Source organism: Cynara cardunculus (genome assembly GCF_001531365.2).
Source record: "Cynara cardunculus var. scolymus isolate 2C chromosome LG 2, CcrdV1, whole genome shotgun sequence".
Taxonomy (NCBI): domain Eukaryota; kingdom Viridiplantae; phylum Streptophyta; class Magnoliopsida; order Asterales; family Asteraceae; genus Cynara; species Cynara cardunculus.
This window is the reverse complement of record NC_037529.1, coordinates 38,970,615-38,993,849: the sequence shown is the minus strand read 5'-3', so window position 1 is coordinate 38,993,849 and position 23,235 is coordinate 38,970,615. Positions and strand designations below refer to the sequence as shown.

General features: G+C 36.6%; 1 protein-coding gene across 1 annotated transcript in view; it reads right to left on the bottom strand.

Moving 5' to 3' along the window:
- Positions 1 to 1,667: 1,667 nt before the first annotated feature.
- LOC112506519 (actin-related protein 4) overlaps positions 1,668 to 23,235 on the bottom strand; it is a 34,297-nt gene continuing 12,729 nt past the window's right edge. The window contains exons 8-20 of the mRNA XM_025110632.1: positions 20,429 to 20,483; positions 7,620 to 7,697; positions 7,470 to 7,523; positions 6,703 to 6,756; positions 6,563 to 6,623; positions 6,242 to 6,293; positions 5,731 to 5,797; positions 4,022 to 4,084; positions 3,853 to 3,915; positions 2,816 to 2,878; positions 2,446 to 2,510; positions 1,985 to 2,053; positions 1,668 to 1,905 (exon numbers count right to left, since the gene is read on the bottom strand). Of these exons, the coding sequence (XP_024966400.1) occupies positions 1,860 to 1,905; positions 1,985 to 2,053; positions 2,446 to 2,510; positions 2,816 to 2,878; positions 3,853 to 3,915; positions 4,022 to 4,084; positions 5,731 to 5,797; positions 6,242 to 6,293; positions 6,563 to 6,623; positions 6,703 to 6,756; positions 7,470 to 7,523; positions 7,620 to 7,697; positions 20,429 to 20,483 (790 nt within the window). The 3' untranslated portion in view covers positions 1,668 to 1,859. The remainder of the gene's footprint in view (positions 1,906 to 1,984; positions 2,054 to 2,445; positions 2,511 to 2,815; positions 2,879 to 3,852; positions 3,916 to 4,021; positions 4,085 to 5,730; positions 5,798 to 6,241; positions 6,294 to 6,562; positions 6,624 to 6,702; positions 6,757 to 7,469; positions 7,524 to 7,619; positions 7,698 to 20,428; positions 20,484 to 23,235) is intronic.

Sequence of the window (23,235 nt, the reverse complement as noted above, 5' to 3'; positions counted from 1 at the left end):
GTCAAATCAATACATCGAAGAGAAGGTTGAATTTAAATCTTTTGAGTCTATGGTTGAAAAGCCATAAGATTTAAGATTGTATATGTTGATGAAAAGTTTGGTGCTGATTTGAAGAATTTGTGCTGACTTGTTGAGATTCATTGTTGATTTATCTGTGAAAGGAAGATTGAATTAGAGTTGTTAGAAGAAAGTTGTTGACAAAATTGGATTTTTTTTCGTGATATAATGGTAATAAGCTTAGGACACATAGTGTCAAAGCTTAAAGCCTAAGTGTCTAAAGCTTATCTGTTGTTTGAAAATGATTTCTTGAAGATTTGTTGACGGTTGAAGACCTCAAAAGAAAAACAACATGTTGTTTCAAAATGAATATTTTGATATGAAGAATATATCTGCTAAAAAGGGGAGATTGTTATCTTTCAGATTCTTCACACAGTGACAAAGACTGATTGTCTTTATTGGGGGGATTGTTTATGTCAAAGATCTTTTGAAGTGAAGACAAAAGGAATTTGTCTTGACGCATGTGATCTCGAATACAAAGGGAGAGATTGTTAGGTCAAACATTATTGTATTTAAGATCACCGAGTTTAAAAGATTGAAGAGGTCAAAGCTTAAAGTCAACATAGTCAACAAAAGTCAAGATTGTGCTCAATGAGTTGTATGTTTAGTCAATCTTAAATAGCTTGTTAATGGTAGTTTGTTGTAAGAAGTTAAGAAGAGAATAAATGCATTAGTACTTACATTTTCAATATTCAGTATTGTAAAATTCCCCTCATCAATATACAAGCCGAATTTCTTAAATCTTGAATTGCATCAAGATTGCATCTTACTTGAGTGTTGTATTTGTTCAAAACAGGAATTAACAAAAATCGTATAAAAAATAGACTTTTTGCATGGTTTTTATATATATAATTATATATATATAATTTTAAGTAATTTTTTTCCATTTTGTTACCAGCCATTTTTTCCAATTGTGTGCAGGCAGGCTGTAGATCAAATTCGAGTGTTCAATGTGGACAAATGGATTACAAAGGCTCAACAAGCATGTGTGATCGATTTGGTGACAGTAGTAATAAAGATTGCATGCTGTAACATATTTGATTCCCTCCCAAAATCAAAGGATAAATACAAGTGACCCTGAATAACGAATTTTACATGGAATTCAAATCTACAAGAACACAGCAACCACTAAATTCACAAATCCTTGCTACAAATCTAACTCAAACTGTTAATCGAATTGTAATATGCTTCTGTCTCTAGATTTTTCTTCTCATTACTTTGCAAAGAGTATTATTGTATGTATACCCCTAAATATTATTAATACATTCTATTTTTAATCTATAAGTGTTGGCCTAATAATATATTAGACGTTCCATTTTTGGTTGATTCATTGTGAACGACCTCCTCCTCCTCCTCCTCCTTGTAGATGAATTCTTGATATACGAATGGCCTTATCTTCTCTAATAGATGTACAATATCAAACATCCGTTACCATAAGAAGCCTTTGGATAAATGATTTACCTTCGTTTACTTTCAACTGCCTCCATCAAACATTATCTTTCACTTCCACAATTTGTTAAAGTTTCGATTGTGATAACAAAAATATGTAAATAGACATGAAAGTTTTGTACCTGCGTTCTTACCGTATCTCAATTTGGTCACATGACTTCTTTTCAACAAGCTTAAATAAGATAAGCATAGTATAAAACAATAGATGTCGGTTAGTAGATTTCCGTCACAAGAGTTTGAGATGATTCCAAGGTTAAAAAGGGCGGGTTCATTCGGAATCAAAATAAGTTATACAACACATTCTCTTCTAAGACTAGTATTACTACTACTATGAAACTTGCTTCCCTTCCTTCTCAAGGACATTTTCTTTGAATGTAAGAAGATCCATGCTCTTCGTACCTGTTGTTGCATGGATATCAATCATTTGATTACATAAAACTTGGTTATAAAGAAAGAAAGTCGATGATTACAAACTTACTCGGATTTGGAAAACCACATCTGCTGAAACGATCCAAGAGACGCTAATATGCTCCCTCCTATCCAAACACTGTCAAAACAAACAAATCCCAATACTAAACGAACCAATTGCTATTGAATTCACAAGAAACCACCATGAACGTAAGCAAATTATTCATTTCAAACGAACCAATTGCTACTAACAATCATGAATGTTAGCAAACTATTCAAACATTTAGGTTATGTTTGACAAACAAGCTGATAAGCTAGATAGAATAAAGTAATCTCATGTAATTTTGAACTTCATCTTTATTTATGCCCATGGACAAGTAACTGATAAAAGTGAGTTACATATGCTATTTGCATATAGAAAAATTCAATAAGAATTTCCAAATATTTGGTGTAAGTTTTGGCAAAGAAGAAAATAACCAAAAAGAGAGAGAGAGAGAGAGAGAGAGAGAGAGAGAGAGAGAGAAATCATACCTGAACCTTCTTTCGGTTGAGTTGCCGCTGGCTAATACTTTAACTCTAGCTGCTTGAGGAGATTCCTATATAGAATACACAGGATCAAAATCCATGTTGGAATGGTTGTAATCATAACAATAGTTTCTCCTATCAGATCACATTACGGTAAACACCATAGGCCACTCATACTGTAAATGTAATGCAAACCCTTGTTTTACACAATACACCTCAAAAGGTTTCCGTCCCTGCTCATGTCATTGTTTTCTTTCACCATACGCCTTAGAGATCAGAATTAATGTCATCATACTTTTTTCCATCTATTTAATCATATTTCAGGCCTTTAAATGTCGACAATTTTTTGAAGAAAGGCATAGTTTAGTGAGTGAACCTCTAGCAAGTCTTTCTCAAGGCGTTCTTTCAGTTGTTGCATTGATGCCGTGCCACCAGCAAGCTGTACAAAAGGAAACACAACCAACATGGATTTTGATCCTAATCAAATAGTACTACATAAAAACAAGTACTAAATTACATGCAAACATTATAGATTCTATCCCATTCCCTCCAGGCAGTCTAGTATATGTATTATTGCTACTCAAATATCAATATACTTTATTTGTCAGGGTGCAATCAATAAAGAACTATATATTGCACATATGTAGAAAAACCTATTATGATTTATGAAAGGAGACACAAGATAGAAAGAAGATATTGAAAAACTTTACGTGAATTTTCAAGTATCTATCATAGAATGATGGAGAGCAATAGATTCCAAAAGAATTACAACTACAAGAGTTCTAAAAAGTTATAGAGCTTCAGGCAACTCAACACCTGAATCTATCCCCCTTATAAATTTGGAACCATTTGACATAGACCACTAAACCATACCCAACTCTAAGGTCATCTGTGCAAACGATATGTATACATCAGAGTTGCATAACAAGGACAGATGGTGCATACTATATTTCAGACCGAAGCAAATACTAGGTAATACTTAATGATGTAAATTACATGACATCTGGTGATGCCGACTGCCTACTATCACCATCTGAAGATCATGGAAAAATTCATGGGAGTTCATAAACTCATTGGTGTGAAGCACAACACTTGTATTTACAAGAATCAGATATAGAAAAGAAATACCCTGCCAAAGATGAAACTCCATATAGGGTAATAAATAGAATGAAAGGCTTCTAAGTGAAAGGTGGCCAGCAACGACACAATGAAGGTCTCCATGACTAATGTGACAACTATCAAAAAATTTCAATCTAGATGCCATGGCAACATATCACATGGAAAAACCTTTGCAAAATGTTGCTAGGGTAACAAAAACGGAAAACAGAACCTATATATTTGCTAGAAAATAATCCCTCATATAGGGTATTTTAATAACCAAAGAGAACTTAAACCAAGGATCAAAAATATTACCAGGATACTACTGAATAATTCTCTCCGAATATCAACATCACACTTGTTTATGCTCTCTATAACCTGTAAATTTCAAGAATAAAAACACATGGTTGATCACTTGGAATGAATAAACAATACGAAGTACAACATTAAAACCAAAGCAGCAAACAGCTGTGAGAAGTTTTACCATTTGAGGCAAGCCACGAGCAGAAGAAGCAATATCTAGAGAACCTTCCATACCAGGGATAGTCTGAGACGAAATTTTGGAAAAAGATGCACGATGAGAATAGCATGAAGGCTGTGTTCTTAGGATATACAAAACACTACACTAGCATACAACGGATCAGTCTAGACAATCAAATTTTCATGTTTAGAGAAATCATAGCAATCTTTCCGAAACTATCCAAAATTAGTTAAACTCTGTGTTTATGTTGACAGTAGTCATACCATAGTCACATACATGAACAGCCCTTTGGTGTATGAGTTCTAATACAGGAGATCTAATAGTATCGAGCAAGTTATTTCGGACGTATGGAACATCCACGTTCATAGTCAATGTTGCCTAAAAAATATGTCCACAAGTAAGCCTTTGGGGAGGGTGGTGCACGTGCTCAAGTGCAACCGACATCATCTAAACATAAAGTTTGTATGCAAACTATTTATGATCTTGAGTTGGAACCCTAGATGCTTAAATAATCCAACACGGTGTTATTTAAGGTCCGAGACACAAAGGTCTCCTATGTACAATTCGTATGTAATTGCTGAACGATCTGTTTTTTCAACTTTCCAAAGATGAAATTGAATGATTATAGCCAAAAGGACATGTTCCAGCACTTCGAGACGCTGGAAATCTCCCCTGGCTCTCCCTGATTTCTTTACAAAATGGATATCCCACCCCACTAACCTCTTAGCTGTATTAACAAACTTCCCCCATTAAATTCCCAAACTACCCTTTTTGTTATATCCATACTACTTTATTTGCCAACCTTCAATTGCACCCTCCAACCCTTGACTACTTGACTATTTATTCCTACGCGCATGAGTGAACCTGATAAGAGGTTTGTTAATACCCCTCCCTTACAGTAGCAACTTGTTCTCAAGGTGGAATTCAGGCAACTGTTTGTTCATTACTGTCAAAGTGACTTAAATCAGCATCCAGTAAATATAGTAGAGGTGAAGTAGTAGACAAAAGTTACAGACTTGAACTCCAATCCATTCCCAATTCCACCAACTAGCCAATATTCACTAAACATTTGAAAGAAAAGAAGAAAAGTACAAAGTGAACAGGGAAAATCATCGGTTAGCAGCAGCTGGGACAACATTTGGCAGCAAATAATTCCATCAAGAGTAGCAACTATCTAGGAAAATTTGTTGAATTGAAAAACACACTTTGACTGCCATATACTACACCAAGAGATTCAAAACCATAGCGCTATAAAGATTCTGATTATCACACTTGATCGTAATGTTGATCAAAGATGGACTCATTGGTACTGAGATAATAGATTTTACCTAGTTCTTGGGTGTCTTTAATGATACAGGGTTGGAGTTCTGGGTTCTCAACTAAGGTTCTTAGAGGTCTTCTACAAGAAATTTGGTTTGAGTAATGGGCTTCTTTGTAGATGTTGGTTGTTTTCCAAGCCATATTTCTGTTGTAAGTAGTATGGTGTGGTTTTCCCTCAGTATGTGCATCCTTTCAAGGGTTAATTGTACAGTCCTATTTAATAGGACTTCTGTATTCATCCAATTAAAAAAATAACAAGAAAAAAAGAACAAAGCCTAAAAAAACATGCTAATTAGCATATTAATATAATCAGTATTACAAGTACCATAGTAGTCAATGACTTCAAACTCAGAATCACAACAAACCAATTTCTGATGCTAAGAACCACTGACCTTTACCAAGGACGGATTGAACAGAATATCAGGAGTCTTAAATCTGTCAGAACCAATCTCGATGGTCCTGTTAATAAAGGTAAATGACAAGCATAGTAACAATAACAAAAAAATTACTAGACAGAGAAACGAAAGAGGATGGACTGTGGAAACTGGTAATTTTAATGAAAATATTAGATTGTTATTAGTGAAAAGATCCCATTCATGTTCCAGAAACTTAATGATTTTCGTTTTTATGCCTAAGTCATGAGATACTTATCATTACATTACCATGTTAAATATTGGTTAATATGACCATTTGAATAAGTTCTATGAAGCCTAAACAAAAGAGCAAGTTATGTATCTTAAAAGCAATCTATGGTTCCAAACTAAGATCTACGAGATGCAAATTTGTACAATTGACCAGTTTTCACTTGCCATTGCAAAGATGGAAATAGTACCAACAGATTGCATGCCTATAACTGTCTTACATCTACACAACCCAAAACAAAAAGAAGAGGTGTTGACTTACTGTCCATCAGGAAGTTCATATGCTGTCATCGGAATGTTCGAATAAGAAATATCTGATATCAGGAAGAAAAGCAAGAAAATCAGCATCATAAATTTGATCCAAATAACCAATATCGTCAAATTGAATTATAATTCCAACGGTCACCCAACAATTGTTTTACATAGTAATATCCACTATTCTCAAGTATCATTTTTTACATAAAGAGAAAGCAAATATCAAATTAGCATTGTGATCGAGGATTTGAAGGCACACTCGTTCATTATAACTGGCATAGCCAGACAATTAAATTGACATGGATTAACATATGAAAGGGACACAAACCGTCATATGGAGTATCAGGCGCACGACAGACACATTCCTTTATATCGCTGGCAATAACCCTCTGTAATAGAAAAGGTCACATTTATGAGGAGAGCTTAAACAATTATTCAAAAGAAATTTTGGACCAAAAGATAACAAACCTGGCAGTACATCCTATAACTTTCAGTTGTGTTAGGGAAGTCGACATCTACAGTCTGTCAAAAAATCAATGATGTGAGAGCAAGTATACAAAGCAACCCACATTATCAAATAAAAAATGTCATGACTGACGTTTTGTATCCATTTCTTATACTGTTATACTACATTTGACTAAATGATTCAATGCTTATCATTAATGTTTCTGAACGCGAAATAAAAGTGTGTGCAATCAAAAATTAACAAACGCTACAGGGAACAGTTTATTAAATTAAATATAAATAGTATCATAAATGTAAGAGGAGTTAGTCCTAAATAAGAAAAAAGAAACAAATAGTAATCAAAAGCATACAGCAGTGCATGTATTAATTCTCAAATTGCATCATGCTATACAATCTGTCTGCACCAATATTGTTAATTGTTTTTTTTATTAACCTGGATATCCAACCCGCTATGCGAGCCGACTAATCCCAGGGCGACCACCTGTTTTGCAAATAGCCTGGAGTCACCGCATTTGAACCTCCGTGGGCCGTGGCCACAAGGGGATTCTTATTCCTACTTGGATTTGAACCTGGGACCTCCTGGTGCTTTTGACTTTTGGAGCCAAGCTCAAACCAATCAGGCACCACCCTTGTGGTTTATTGTTAATATAGATGAGTTATATGTCACCATGTATTACAGTGAATTCAAAGTGATGGAACGAGGAAGAATAGGAACGATTTCATTATTAGGGAAGAAATCAAATTTATATGTAAGGCAATATATAGCTAACCTGAAACTCTCCTGGCCGAACTTCCTTTCGCTTAAAAGAGTATCGAGGCCTTATCTGTATTTCAGACACAGGCACAAACACATAATTTTGTAACTTGCAACCTTGATCACCAGTAGAGTGTAAATTCATTCAGTATGAGCAGTAACTCACTTTAACTCCTTTGCTTTCCAAGCTTTTAATTAAGCAATCGGTAAGAAATTCACCTCCAATTGGAGACACTGAGACAGCCTATTGCCAGATTGAAACAAACGAATTAGTTGCATATGCACAAAATGTCCCAAAGTATGCATTGATCTTAATCCAATACTTCTTGAAATTTTGAACACAACTTCTAGAACATGGATTTTCACTCAGAATTACATCAACGTATAGTGTAGCACAACTAACAGAAACAAAAGCAAGTACAAAGACTATATACAAGCAAGGATCATAATGGCAAATTAGCACATGGTATAAGAACCTCTAACAAAAAATACATATAAGTAAGCTATCAGAGACCATTCGTAGACAACAATATGCTGTATTTTTACTCCAGTATATATTAGTAACTCTGTTATATGCCATCATTTCCATCATTAAATATGTACGGTTACTTCACTATTAAGCGGATATGATGCATTTTTGTTATTTGATGTAATTGCAGGTGAAAGGTGTAGCAAACAAAAATAGAAAATAGGGTTATGGAGTTCAATTCTGCAAAGAAAGCATAGACCTACAACTTTGCAGTTGAGGACCTGAGAGTAGGGCTACGTCAATCTCCATGAATTGCTCGTGGGTTAGCCACAACTTTGAAGTTGAAGTCCTTCAATTTGCTATGGTTGCAGTGAACCCTATGGCTAGCCACTATGCACGTGCAGAGTCTATCAATCGCCTATGACCAAACATAAGCCATAATCTTATGCCCATAATAGAAAGGATAAAAATTGTACTTTCGCAAGTATTTGTAGCATTTGGGTCAGCTAGAATCAAATTTAGAATCAGACTGAGCATTGTCGGTCAAGAATAGCAATAAGAGGAAGGTTAAGGACCATTTAAAGTGAGACTCATTCCATCTTCTCTCCCTTTAACAAAAATCACGGCTCTGTGCATCCACCATTACCCACTAATTTCCCCTTTGCTCTTCATCGTTAAAGTGAAAAGGTCATTCCGTCCTCCAATCGTGCCAACTCTGGTGGAATTCAAGGGTGGTTTCCAGGCCCTCCTTCCTTCACAGAGTGAAGCTGCTATAAGAGGTCTTTCGCATAGAGCCTCCAAAGAGATTTCTCATTGGAGTCAACTTATGATCGGCTAGGGCAGCTCGTATCACCCCTATGACAAACACCCAAGGTTCTTTCCTTGTATTTGTAATGTCGAACTTCATTGAATTGGATGATTATCTTTGACTGTATGAATACATGACAATCTGTACTGGATTTCATGATTAATTCAAGTTATTCATGTTGCTCTTACATTGTTATGTGTTGAGAACACCATGGTGGTTGGTTGATACCTCCCAATCAACCCAAGCACAATGGATGAACAGTTTCAGCACACAAAGATCACACTAAAGAACAAAACCTGGTTTATCATAGGTTAACTGATTTCTCACGTGTTGTAAGGGTGTAAGGTAGTTGGTGCTATTTGTCGACCTACAATAAAATTATTATAAATGAAGCTTTTGGTGATATATTGGATCAAGGGAAATCATATGAGCCCTATCTATTTTAAAAGAAAAATAGCTAGCCCTATAGTATTTGAAGAGGGCTTGGTATATAAAGATTTACGCGGTCTTATTCTGACATTTTTTTTATCAAATCATGTAAACGAATTAGACAGCAAAAAGGAAATATCATACAGTTCTCTGGTTGGAGCTAAAAGAAGAAAAAGGCTATGGATTGAAGGAATCAAGTGTGGAGCAACAATCAAGTAAGGATTCACCATTTGAGATAAGGTTCCAATTCTAATATTTAAATGCAAGCATTTTGGGTAAGGTTTTCAACGATATATTGAGTAATCTCAGTCGTATTATGTTGTATCATCGTTCAAAAACTCAATAAATGCAATTTTTTCATATAAGTAGTTACTACAAACAATTTTGGGGAAAATTTGCAAGGGGTTTTCATAATCTCTTACCTATTGTTGATATAAGGGTGAATTGGTGCTTAAATGATGTTGCATGCTAAGTTTTAGAATTTAGATTTAAAATAGTAAGATTTTCTAAACTCGAAGTTGAAAACATGCGATAACTTACAAATCAGCAACAACAAATTATTGCCTTTTCGGTACAAAGGCCGAAAGGTATGGAGTTGGAGGCGTAACTCTACACAAAATTAGGTTTTGTTTTGAGCTAAACTATTACAAGGATCTTTGAGCAACCATGCTTAGTGACAAAGGTTTAGAACTCAAGTTTGTTAAGTGACATTTGTTATGCAATACAAAAATTGCATCTAAGGAAGGATGTGAGTGTGTGCACGAAGAGGATTAGCGAAAAGGATTGATACCTATGAGAGTTGCATGTTCTTTGAAACCAAACCAAACCAACGGGCCCAATATATCTCACTTGAAAGTAGAGTGTGGGGTTAGAATGTAATCATATCATTCCTTCAAGGGGTAGAAAGATTGTTTCCATGATGACACCCGTTTGCAAAAAAAAATGTGGTGAAATAAGATCTAAACCGAGAAGTGATTGTTTTTCGAGGTTTTGGGAACTTCAAAAAGACTGGAGCCTATGAGACATAGGAATAGAACAAAAGAGGAACAATTTCTCTGACCAGGTAATAAGAACAGTAAAAAAGTATCAACAATAGTCAACAATAATTGATTAACAGTAGTAAGGATTCCGTGCAACGATTGAAACTAGCCCGGGCAAGTAAGGTCAAGAGTAAAGTACGAAAACACCAAGCCACTAAAACAAAATTACTAGGACCATATCCTCTCCCTCTAACCATGCTAGGGCATTGTCATCCTATCTGTCAGCTCAACCCTTACCCCATTCTACATAGCTACAAGTCTTACAAAAATCAGACTTAATCTTGTGTATCCAATAACTCCTATCATGAGCCATGTTCTTGTCATGGTTTAATCCCAACATGCTTTACCCTCGGTAGCCTCATCCCACATTCTCGGTCTGCTCTCCTTTTCACCCCCTCAACTGTTGCGATCTCTACCCTCCTCCCATCGCCATCATCTTTCACCAAAAAACGTGACCGAACGATCATCATCTTCCATCTCATAGTTTATCCATGATAGGCGCTATGAGTTCTAGTCTCAATAAGACTACTAATTCTTATTGTTCATGTCAAGAAATTAGAGAAAATGATGTAGCAAGAATTTTGGAAGAACTGAGAAATCGAAGGAATCTTATTTTCGAAATTTGGGATTATTCACAAATGAGGATAACCCAACCTATTTATAGGTAACAGCCAAGTCACACTAGAAGAAAAAAACTAACTATTTTAATTAAAGCCATACCTAACAAAATCTCCACCTTGGCTTTAATTCTAGTACAGTAAAAATTTTACTTCCAGCTATCAATGTTTAGGAGATCTAAACAATGCCTAAACTTGTTCAAAGAAACGGGTTTCGTCAGTACATCAGTTGGATTGTCGTCGGTCTTCACTTTCTTCACTTTAATTCTCCTTTCCGAATGTATAAAGTGATAACAAACATCTATATGTTTCATTCTCTCACGATGCACCTGGTCTTTTGCAAGACAAAGAGCACTCTAGCTGTCACAAAAAACTACAGTCTGATCTTGATGAAACCCAAGATCTCCAAGCAAACCTTTCAGCCAAATCCCTTAGCCTCCGGAGCCATATATTCAGCCTCTATCGTAGACAAAGCAACAGACGGCTGTAACGTAGCTTTCCAGCTCACTAAGGCATCTCCAAGAGTGAACACATATCCCGTTAATGACCTCTGTGTGTCGAGGTCAACTGCGTAATCAGAATATGAAAATCCAACCACAATACAATTTCCTTCTCCTGGTGCCTTTGAGGTAACAAAAAATACGCTTCACGGCAACCCAATGTTCTTTCCCCAGATAAGCCATGTAGCACGAAACAACACTAACAGCATGAGCCATGTCAGGTCTAGTACAGACTATGACATACATAAGACTTCCTACAGCATTAGAATAAGAAACTTTGCTCATATACTCCACCTCAACTTCTATATGAGTTGCCAAAGCCACTGATAGTCTGAAATTTGTTGATGAAGGTGTGCTCACAGGCTTTGTAGAAGCCATACCAAATCGAGAAAGTATCTTCAAAATGTAACTTTTCTGGGACAAGAAAAGTTTACGTCTAGATCTATCTCGGATAATCTCCACAACGAGAATCTTTTGAGCAGCCCCAAAATCTTTCATGTCAAACTCAAAATTAAGGAGTCTTTTTAACTTCTTAATTTTAGCCATATCATGAGCCGCAACCAACATATCATCCACATAAAGTCGCAGATACACATGTGACCCATCAGCATCTTTCTTATGATATATATAGCAATCATAAGGGCTTCTAGTAAAATCATGACTCACCATAAAGCTATCAAAACGTTTATACCACTATCTCGGAGATTGCTTTAACCCATAAAGCGATTTCTTGAGCTTGCAAACATAGTTTTCTTTACCTTGAGCTACAAAATCCTTCGGTTGACTCATATAGATATCCTCTACAAGCTCACCATGTAAGAAAGCCGTTTTGACGTCCAATTGTTCCAACTACAAATTTGCTTGTGCTACTAGTGCCAACAACACCCGAATGGACGTATGGCCGCACCACCGGCGAGAAAATTTCATTATAATCAACCCCTTTGAGCCTGTGAGTTTAAGGCCCTACAGATACCCCCACATCCAAAAGACTGAGATAGAAAAACCAAACGGGCCTTGTATCTCACACTTTCAGCTCCTGACAGCCCCGTTTTCCGCTTAAAGATCCACTCACTCATGGTTGTTATCCACACATCAGCCTCCTTCGTTGTGATTGTTTCTTTGTAAGTAGATGGCTCAAAGAACTCCATTTCTTCAGCAACTTGCAGAGCATAGGCCACCATGTCATCAAATCCATATCGAATTGGCCTACCAACTTGTCTTCGGGGCTTATCTAATGCTATAGATCGAAATTATGCAGGTTGGTGCTGATTTTGGGCACAACAGGTTCAGTTTGAGGTGAGTTACTGTGTTGTCCAGCAGTATTCTCGCCTTCATCGGGACCATTTAACTCGTACTCCACCTGTTCGGACACACTCTCCTCTTGCACACTAGGAGTAGATGAATACCTCACGCCACGTAACATACTCTCCTCATCAAACACTACGTCACAGCTAAGAATCACCTTTCTTTTATCAAAACCAAATTATGTAGCCCTTTACTCCAATTTTGTATCCCATAAACAACCCCTTCTTTGATCTTGGTTCCAATTTTCCTTCACTAACATGGTAGTATGAAGGACAACCAAATATTTTTAAGCCCGTGTAATTAGCCGGCTTACCGTGTTTAACAATATTCCTTCACTAATATGAGTTTTACAATCAATTGCCGTTGTCGGGGATCTATTCACCAAGTAGCAAATCGTGTTTAACGTTTCTGCCCAAAAACTTCTAGTCAACCCTGCATTTGTCAGCATACATCTCACTCTTTCAAGCAACGTTTTATTCATCCTTTCGGCTACTCCATTCTATCGTGGAGTGTGCCTAACCGTTCGGTGCCTTATAGTTCCTTCATCTTTACAAAACCGATCAAACTCACTTGAACAAAACTCCAATACGTTGTCCGTTCGTAGTCGCGTAATCTTCTTCCCAACTTGATTTTCAATGAGAACTTTCCAATCTTTGAACTTCTCAAACGACTCTCTTATGCTTCATGACGAATGCCCAAGTCATCCTAGAGTAGTCGTCAATAATTGAGGAAGTAACGACCCCAACAATCAGCGTGAAGGAACTTGTGAGGGACCCCAACAATCAGCGTGAAGGTAATTATAGTCGACTTGGTTGCATGGACAACTTTTGAAAAACTCTCTCCTTTGTTTTCCAAAGATTCAATGCTCACAAAAGCCCAATTCAGCAACTCAATGACCTCCAAGAAGTCCTTTCTTGCTGAGAATTACCATGCCTTTCTCACTAACATGCCCTAGCCTCATGTGCCACAGACGTGTCAAATCTGACTCATTCCCTACAGGATTAAGGGTTGGTGTTGCTAATCCAACAATTGTGCTACCTTCAAGCACATACAAGGTACCTCTCTTGGCACCTTTCATCACTACTAATGCACCCTTAGTGACCCGAACTACTTCACCCTCACCGGTGTACTTGAAGCCTTTTGAGTCAAACACTCCCAAAGAGATTAAGTTTTTCTTCAACTCGGGTACATGACGAACATCTGTTAGAGTTCTCACTATGCCATCATGCATTTTACTGCTCACCGATCCAATTCCAACAACATTGCACGACATATCGTTTCCCATCAAGACATTTCCGGTTGCAATCTTATCATAGGTGTTGAACCAATCCTTATGTGGTGTCATGTGAAATGAACATGCGGAATCAAGAATCCATACCTCTGACTGACTTTTGCAATCAACTACTGAGAGCACCAAATCAACCTTCGAACACAAATCATCTTTTGCTACAACAACAGGTCCTTTTGTCTTCAGTTTTGGACTCATTTTTCCAATGACCCGGATCTTTACCACAGTATCACATAGCATTTTTGTTGCAACCCTCCACTGTAACCATCATGCCTTTAAACGATGTGTAACATAGTCCTCAACATCTCCCTCCCTCATCACCATGGAGCATTAATACTTGAAACTGTTGGTAATGTGCAAGCCTTTTGTTTCCAATGCCACCCTCCACTACTCAAACTTAACATCTGCCTCTCTTTTCGCCTATGCTACATGTGCAATATAGTCAACAAATGACATACACCATGGAACACTCCCAAAACACAATAAAGAGGAATGGACTTGATGCCAAAGTATCTTGTATAAGTCGTTATCGTTGTGACATACCTCCATAGTACCCTCTCTCCTCAAGACACTCATCAATAACGATGTGTGCGTAATCTCAGATGAACGAAACTGTCATAGAAACATAGTCATCATTTATGTCTCCTTAGGGTGCGTTTGTTGCGCAAACTTTTATGAGATAGGAAGGGACAAAAAAATAGTCCCATGTTTGCCATGACATGGGACAAGACTGAGGTGGCACATAACCCATTTTCATGGGACAAAACTAGAATCTTTTTCCACCCAAAAAGGTATTGGACAAAAACTCAAAATTACTATTTTACCCACCTAACATAACAAAATCTAAATTTACTATCTATATAACATATATATGTATAATTTAAATATATATATATATATATATATTATAAAATGATATTTCATTATATGCATACATATAAATTATTTTTAATATATTATTGGTTGATAAATTATAATATATAATTATATGTATAAATTTCAAATTATGATAAGTTGTAATATAATATATTATTATATATACGTGTATATTATATATTAATACAATTACAACTTATAAAATAACATATTATTATATATACATAATAATATTTACGTATTATGTATGTATATATGTTAATATGAATTACAATACAATTTACAAATATATATATATATAATTTTATTTATATATAGATATATAGACTTGGGATCATGTGAGACAAGGATGTTTTTGTGAGACACGATTTTTACACTTGAAACTCCACAGCAGAACACTATGAAGGTAACCTTCACAGTGTTTTTGTTGTGAAGATTCGCCTTTTTTACCTTCTTTTTGTTGTGAAGTTTCAAGTGTAAAAATCTGCCGAGAGGTGTGACTTTAGTTCTAGTACACTTAGTTTAGTTAGTCTATTATTTTCTTTTCTGTTCTTTTCTGTTTAGCCTATAAATAAGCGGGTCATGTTGTAAACACTTCACATTCTTCTCATCTAATAAAATTCTCTGCCTCACGCATCCAAATTCACTAAAAGATCTCTAGTAATTTCTTAACAAAATCCTGTCTCACGTGAACCCAAACTCTAGATATATGTCATAAAGTAAAACTTTATTTTTTTAATAAAACTATTTAAACAACATATTAGGGCAATTTGGTTATTTTAACAGTTTTCTCTTGTCCTGTTCTAGTCATACCAAATGCACAACAAACAATTAGTCTTGTCCTGCCCAATATGATTCGTATTAACTACTCACAATTGAAGGGTTACAATAGATTCCTAGGCACTTCGAGACTTCCAAATGTCTCCCAAGGCTTTCACCAAAAACACACACTAAGTTGCTCGATGCCCTCTCACAATCCCAGCTACCTATTTGTACTAACCATTTCACCACCATATTTTACCTACTTGTACCACAACAACAAACACTTGTACATTCATGCCACAATCTACTCTATTTGACTTCCTAATTGGGCCTACCTTTTCTCAACTTATTTTACCACTCTCCCAGGTAGGGGTGCTCAAAAATACAACCAACCCTAACTGAACCCAAAGCAACCCGATTTCTAATCGAGTTGTATTTGAGCGCCCCTCTATATATATATATATATATGCAAATTGAGAAAATAAATTGAATGTGATATAGTTAAGATTTAAGAAGTATGGATAAGTTGTACGAAATCTTTGATGATGAAAAAGAAATTATAAGTAGACTAGAGAATATTATGATGTACTAAAGTATCAACATGACCAACCTGTGCGGTTTTAGTTAGGTTCGGTTGAGATTTTTCAAACTGCAAGCATTGGATTAGGTTGTTCAAATGCCTTCAACCAGATCAACCGGACCCATGAGCACCCTTACTCCCAAAGTATAACAGTAGCTTTATACCATGATATTTCACGCAACTCTTAAGTATCGTCTTTGTTCCATAACACTAAGCCTTCACACTACAGAACTATTGGCTTTCTGGAGGATGACATTAAAGAGTTCTGATTGCCACAATCCCCTTGCCTCCCTAATCTGACACGCCTAGTCCTCTTCGGTAATTCTTCAACAAAGCAATTGTCGTCCCCCACACCCCTCGAACTCTATCTCCCTCCCTAGCCTTGTTAAATAGCACATGGAAGTAATTACTCCATCTCTCCTTAACGCCATTCTCCTTTACTAAAACCCACAATTCTCAACTTCACTATACCTTATGTTTCCTACGTCTCGAGCCTCCGCTCCCCGGCTTTTGCCACCTTGTATATTCCATTCTCTCCACCTCTAGCATCCAGCCTCTTATACATCTTCTCATAGGGCTTATCCTTAGACGCTGTCACCGCTTGTTTTGCTTCCTTGTACACTTCGCTTGCCCTACCGTTTTCCTCCTCATACGTCATACACTTCTTAAAATGCGATTGTTTTACCTAAAGAGTGAGGCACAAGATATGTTGTTTGTGCTATGATGTTTAATGAAAACATGATGTTTACATGTTCATGCCATTGGAAAGTGTCTTTACATGCATGAGAGTTGCATGTCATATGTAGCTTTTATGATGCATTTTATACTCATTAACTACAGAGTACTTGCGTAGTTTGAAATGCGTTTTGGTCGAGATGCACATAGATGTAAATTTATTTTCCTCCAAGAGACGTACGATCTCACAAACGTCGCCAAAAAAAGAGGCATATGAAATTGCTTTGTGCTTGTGTGCCAATATTGTAAGAGTAAGGCAACATAAACTCGCAAGTACGGCAAACACCAGGCGAGAAAGGGCAAACTCACCCAGGTGTTGTGTTCATTGTATCGATAACTGATTGATGTTTAGTAAGCATGTGTATTGTTTACATGAATTTACCATGCATATTTGATGTTAGTAGCACATAAAACCATGATATCACAAGGCCTTGAGCTTATGCATGTGTAACTTGTTTCCTTGTAATCTTATAGTTGGAACAAGTAGCAAAAGAAAAAAAAATGGTGTATGGATGTAAAGGACCGATAAACTCTAAAGTGAGAGTGTAGTTAGAACACCTTAAGTTCCATAACGGTACTTTAATTTTTTGGTGCATTGTAACTTTTTAGAAAGTTTAGTATGGTATCGACTTTCTTATATGATAATATGTATTAAACGCTCAAGTTGTAATTATCCTTATTCAAATATTGTAATTATCCTATGTGGCATGTTGGTTGGTATTTTGATGATCACTCGTTGACGTATTAATTTTGTGATTTCGAGGTGTCACATTAATGCAATAGAAATGATGTTATATGATACACAATCTTTACGATAACTAGTCATGGATCCTTCGATCTCTCCAACTTATATTACTAGGTTCACTTCCCATTATTTAGATTAACCTAGTGCTTTAGTAATCATTTAATAATTTCAGATACTTCCTCATCTTTTAAATATTACTTGTATCTCGCACCTTATGGTGTTGGAGTATCAATCACTGTAAATACTCTGCATGTGAATTCCACACATCCGTGCACATATTGCATTTCTTATCGAGCATCGATTGAGGATCAAAACAACCCTTGACAAGTGCATCACAAGGTAAGTCGAGAGCTTAAGGCATAATTCACACTTTCCCCAAGTATATCTACAATCTACATGGTTCAATTTCGCCCATAAATTACAACAGAGTGGGACTACTTAGGTATTGTGTTGTCTAGTTGTTTCTAGTTGTTCTAGGATAGAATTTCCATGTGACTTGCAAGCTCAATTCAAGCCAAGAGTAATGAGTAGATTCGTTTGGTTTAGCACGACTTCAAGCTATTTTCGCTGCTGAAACACGCCTGTAACGACAGCTTATAGCTGCTGTCACAGTGGCGTTCTCAACGAAATTTCAAGTTGTTTGAGATCGAGAAATTTAGCACCCCAAATGCTTCACTAGGTAGCTCACCCTTTTATATACATTTTAGCATTTGTTTGCATCATTTTAGACAGATAGGTTGTGTAAAAGTCCAATTTGCACTGACAATTTCTATGCGCTTACATTGTATTTTATATCATTTTATCCTAACCATCAACTCCCTAATAGGAATGATACCCCTTACCCATGAGAGTAAGTAGGTTAATGAACCTTGCACGCACAAGAATGTATATAATGTTTTGCTTTTGCGGATGAGTCATGCTCTTAGCCTCTTAGGATTGGCCCTTTTGCTATAACTAGAAGTGTACTCATGTAATGCAACGCGATGCATCTAGATCTAAAGTGAACACTCGAACACTTGATCCTGATTTATGCTTTGTTCTATTCTTTGTCCCTCTCAATCTTATTTTATGGTTTTGTCTATTATGTTTTGAGAGAGATGGAGATTCTTCAGTTGGAAACCATTTTATAAAGTATTTTGTCGTATTACCAGGGCTCAACACTTGCCATGTATTTGAACGTCTTTATCAATCAGTTATCTACTTATATCAGGTATTTTCTTATGGAGTTCACATGTAGAGGTTAGAAGTTGTAAAAGTATTGTATAGTGTAATAAAAAATTAGAATCGATAGTCACATATGAATATACTCATGATCAAATTTTGAAAATCAATTTAAAATCTATGCTGTTAAAATCGCGATATATCGAATATCAGTCCCTAGAAAAATATCGGTGGTGAAATATCGGTTCCGATAATATCGCCGATATTTTACCGATATTTTGATGAAAAAATCGGTCCGATACACCGATTTTCTATAAGGCAAATGTTTGGGCTATTTTTATTACATGTTGGACTTAGTTTTTTGGGCCTCTTTATTTGGTCAACCAGTCAACACATATATTAGGTCTCACGCTTCTCTTCTAGGTTCTTCACAGTTCACGCTCACTTCTTCAGCGTAGATGTTAACTAGGATGCCGAAACTATTGCTTGCGATTAGCTCGTTTTTTAACACTTTTCCTATCTTGTTTTGTGAGACTTGTTTATGTGATGTTTTAATTTTGAAACTATATTTCTAAACTCTAATTAATGCCTATGATATGTTTATGGATGTTGCATACGTATAATATATATATATATACATATAATTCTAAGAAAGATTATATTAAGCGCTATTTGGATCGATATATCACCAATATAACCGAAATATAGAATATCGGTCCTGACCGATATTTTGTATTTTGGCCGCAGTAATAGTTTAAAGTTTTGAGCAAAATTATATTGATATGATGTCAAATTGAAGAGAATAAAATACTAGTTTTTTGATACAATTTGTTTGACAAAAAAATAATTATATTTAAGATAACTTAGATTTTTTAAATGGGGTAAATTATAGAGTTTATCAGTTAATTGTATGTAGTTTTAAAAGTAGTACGTTATTTATAATAACTTGTAACCTTGAACTTTAAAATATTTGCACTAACAAATGGTACTTGATGTTTAATAAGTTGTATCTAAGAGTTGTATCTAAGAGTTCTTGCTAAATGCATTATTAGCAAAAATATTCCACTGGATCTAGAATAGAAGGTTACGCACTTTGTGTTTGTACCAAGAACTGTGCTTGAAAGTTGTGTATAGTTGTTCCACAAACACGGTTTTCATGTGATTTGCAAGCTTAATTCATGCCAAGTGTGTCACAACTCACGAGGAATTCCTTTGTATTAGCTTGATTCCAAGGTGTTTTTGCCTTTGTAACACTTGGAATGGCGGCTTATAGATGCTATCACAGGGGCATGCTGAAGGAAATTTCACATCCTTTTTAATTTCTAACGGTAGTAATTCAGCACCTAAATCTTCTCTAGCTTGTTCATCACATTTTATTTAGTATTGTATGCATCATTTAAAGCGGAAGTAAGTTGCATAAAATTCAATCTGCACCGGGAGTTCTGTGCTTGACAGCAACGTACAGTTTAGATAAGTTTGCATTTGCCTGGTGATTGGAGTCCAAAATTGAGTTGCTCATATGGTAAGTGCTTATATTGTGCTCATATTATTTGCATTTACCAAATAGAAGTTCGCTTGACACGTATCATATATCAGCAAATTAAAAGCATAAAATTTAATTGGCAGCTTACAGGCAATTCTACAACTGGTTAGTACATACCTTCTGTAGAACATACCCATCATGTACAGGGGCAACAGTAGTTGATCCTCCACCACTGAAGAATCATTAACCAATCCAAGTATCAGCTCCAACTCAAGTAATAATAGAAAATTTTAAAATTGCAAATAGCAGAAAAAAGAATCAAGACATCCACAGCAAAAATTAATATCCCTCCATCCCTCAAAGGATTTAATGCTTGGCACTACATGCATACAAGCATATCATGCCCATTGGTTACTGTGGTGTTGAGCAGTAAGATATGAAGCTATTAACTCTAAATGTGTCTGCTAGACTCCATGAGTGCTTCTGATTGCATGTATGCATGAATTTGTCATCATTGCATAAATGACTAGTACATGTCACTAATCAAAACGTCCCTCCCTCTATATTCAATATTGGAATCTCCACAGTTTTTAAGTAAAGAAATGTGAGGCAAGGCGTTTTCCATTGACAAGGCAAGGAGTAAGCCTCGAGGTGGTCCAAGGGGAAAGCTCGGGGCGGAAAATAAATAAAATTCAAATATATATATACACAAAAATTATAATACTGAACACAGAATACATAAATACTATATATACAAACTATATATATATATGGCATTACCATCATGCACTATATATATACATTCTCTTCTAGGCTGCCACTACCAACGGAGGAGAGAGAGTAAACTACAATTTTGGTCCTTGTGGTATGTCGATTATAACAGTTTTCGTCCCTACAGTTTCGAAAATACAAAATGCAATCCTGGTTTGAGAAAGCGTCCAGATTTGGTCCCTCATTCTACGGCCGTTAAAAAGAACTTGTTTAGTGAGGGTATTCTCGACTTCTGTCATCTTCCTCCCATTTTCCCTAAAAATAAAGTAAATAAAAAATGATAAAATATTTATTTATATACAAATATAAACATAATATATACATATATCGACGCTTATCAACAGAAGGTACCCCTCTTCCAGGGACAATCAAATCACCAGCCTACATCTCTCTGCCTTCAAACCCACACCCCCACCTCCTGTATGCACCTCCGGCGACACAATTATAACCTCTCTCTCTCTCTCTCTCTCTCTCTCTCTCTTTCAACGATCAACAAACTTCTGTGAAACTCCCACCACCATCTCTGGTGTATCCCCCGGTTCCCCCTCTTCAATGATCTCTCTTACACCTTTGATGTACCATTGCTATCATCTCCCTCCTCCTGAGATCTTCACAAACCGCCTGCATCTAAATCACGTGGGTCTGAATCAGGAACCAAGATTACGAAGGAGTTCCTAAATCACAAACCAGAGTTTCGAACCTGTTTCTTTCATCACGAACCAGGTATACAGCCAGTTTCTGAATAACATGGATCTCATTTGTGTTTCTAATATTGAATCTGCATCTGGTTTTAGTTTGTGATTTTAGATTAGGGTTTGAAACAATATGATCATTGATTTTTATTTTGTGGTTTAGATTTGAGTTTTTAGTGTGTGATCTAAGGTTTGGCTGTGATTTGGCGGAAGTAGATGACCCTTTAATAAAAAATAAGACAAAGCTCAAATTCAAACCAAAAACTTGAAAAAGAAATTGAATGGCTGAAAGCAACCTTGGCCCGAGAAGGGTTAAGTCTTTTTGGCTTTTAATAAGTTTAATGCTTCAAAATCAGATTGAAGGACAAAAGCAATGTTTTGACCAGAGGGGTTCACTATGGAGAGGCAAATCAGATTCTTCATCGCCTTTAGTTTGGGGATGGTAGGCGACAAATGTCATGATTTAATGGGTCGATTAAAATGACTAATAATTTTTTAACGAAAAATACGACAAAAACTTGAAAAAAACAAAAACGCCCCTAACTTAAGGGCAAGATTGTTAACAGCAATTGAAAGAGGGGCCAAATCCAGATGCTTTTGCAAACCACAATGGCCATTTTTGTATCTTCGAAATTGTAGGAACGAAACTGTTATAACCGACAAACCACAGGGACCAAAATTGTAGTTTACTCATGTGTAGATACACTACGCTGCCATTACAATCGATGGGACTATGAGAGAGATATAGGTTGCTAGGTACATGGGACAGAAAGAGACAAGATGGGACAAAACTCACAGTCCCATGTTTGGCATGACAAGGGCCAGGGCAGAAACTCTATGTCCCACGTTTGGCACGACATAGGACAAGAACAGGTACAAGGATTGGGACTGGGTGGGACAAAAAAGGCTTTATTTGTTCCAACAAAATAGGAAGATCAAGATGGGACAAAGATGAGGTAGAAACAAAAAAATTACTAATCTACCCTCATTTGATATAACCAACCACCGCCCATTGCCACCGCCACCACCACGGCCCATCGCAGCCGCCATCAACCACCATTGGCCACCTCTTCTACCACCACCACCGCTGCCTATCACCACCTTCACTACATCGGCTATGACTACGTCCTCTACCATTGTCAGCTGCCACCACCACCACTATCCACCATCTTCACATCCTCCTCGGTCACTGTCGTCCACCAACCACCACCGCCTCTACCTCCACAAGCATTGTCACTGCAACAACCTCCACCACCCCTCTTGTCCACCATCCTTACATCATCCATAGTCACTTGTCCATCATCACCACCATCAGTTGCCACTAACACCGCCCACCACCACCACTACCTCCACCACATCAACTACACCTACCTCCTCCACCATTATCAGCCGCCACCACCGCCTCTGTCCACCGTTTTCATATCATCTAGAATCATCGTCATCCACCAGTCACCACCACCCTACCACCATTATAGCTACAATAAACCTCCACCGTGCATCCGCCAATTCATAAGTCTTACA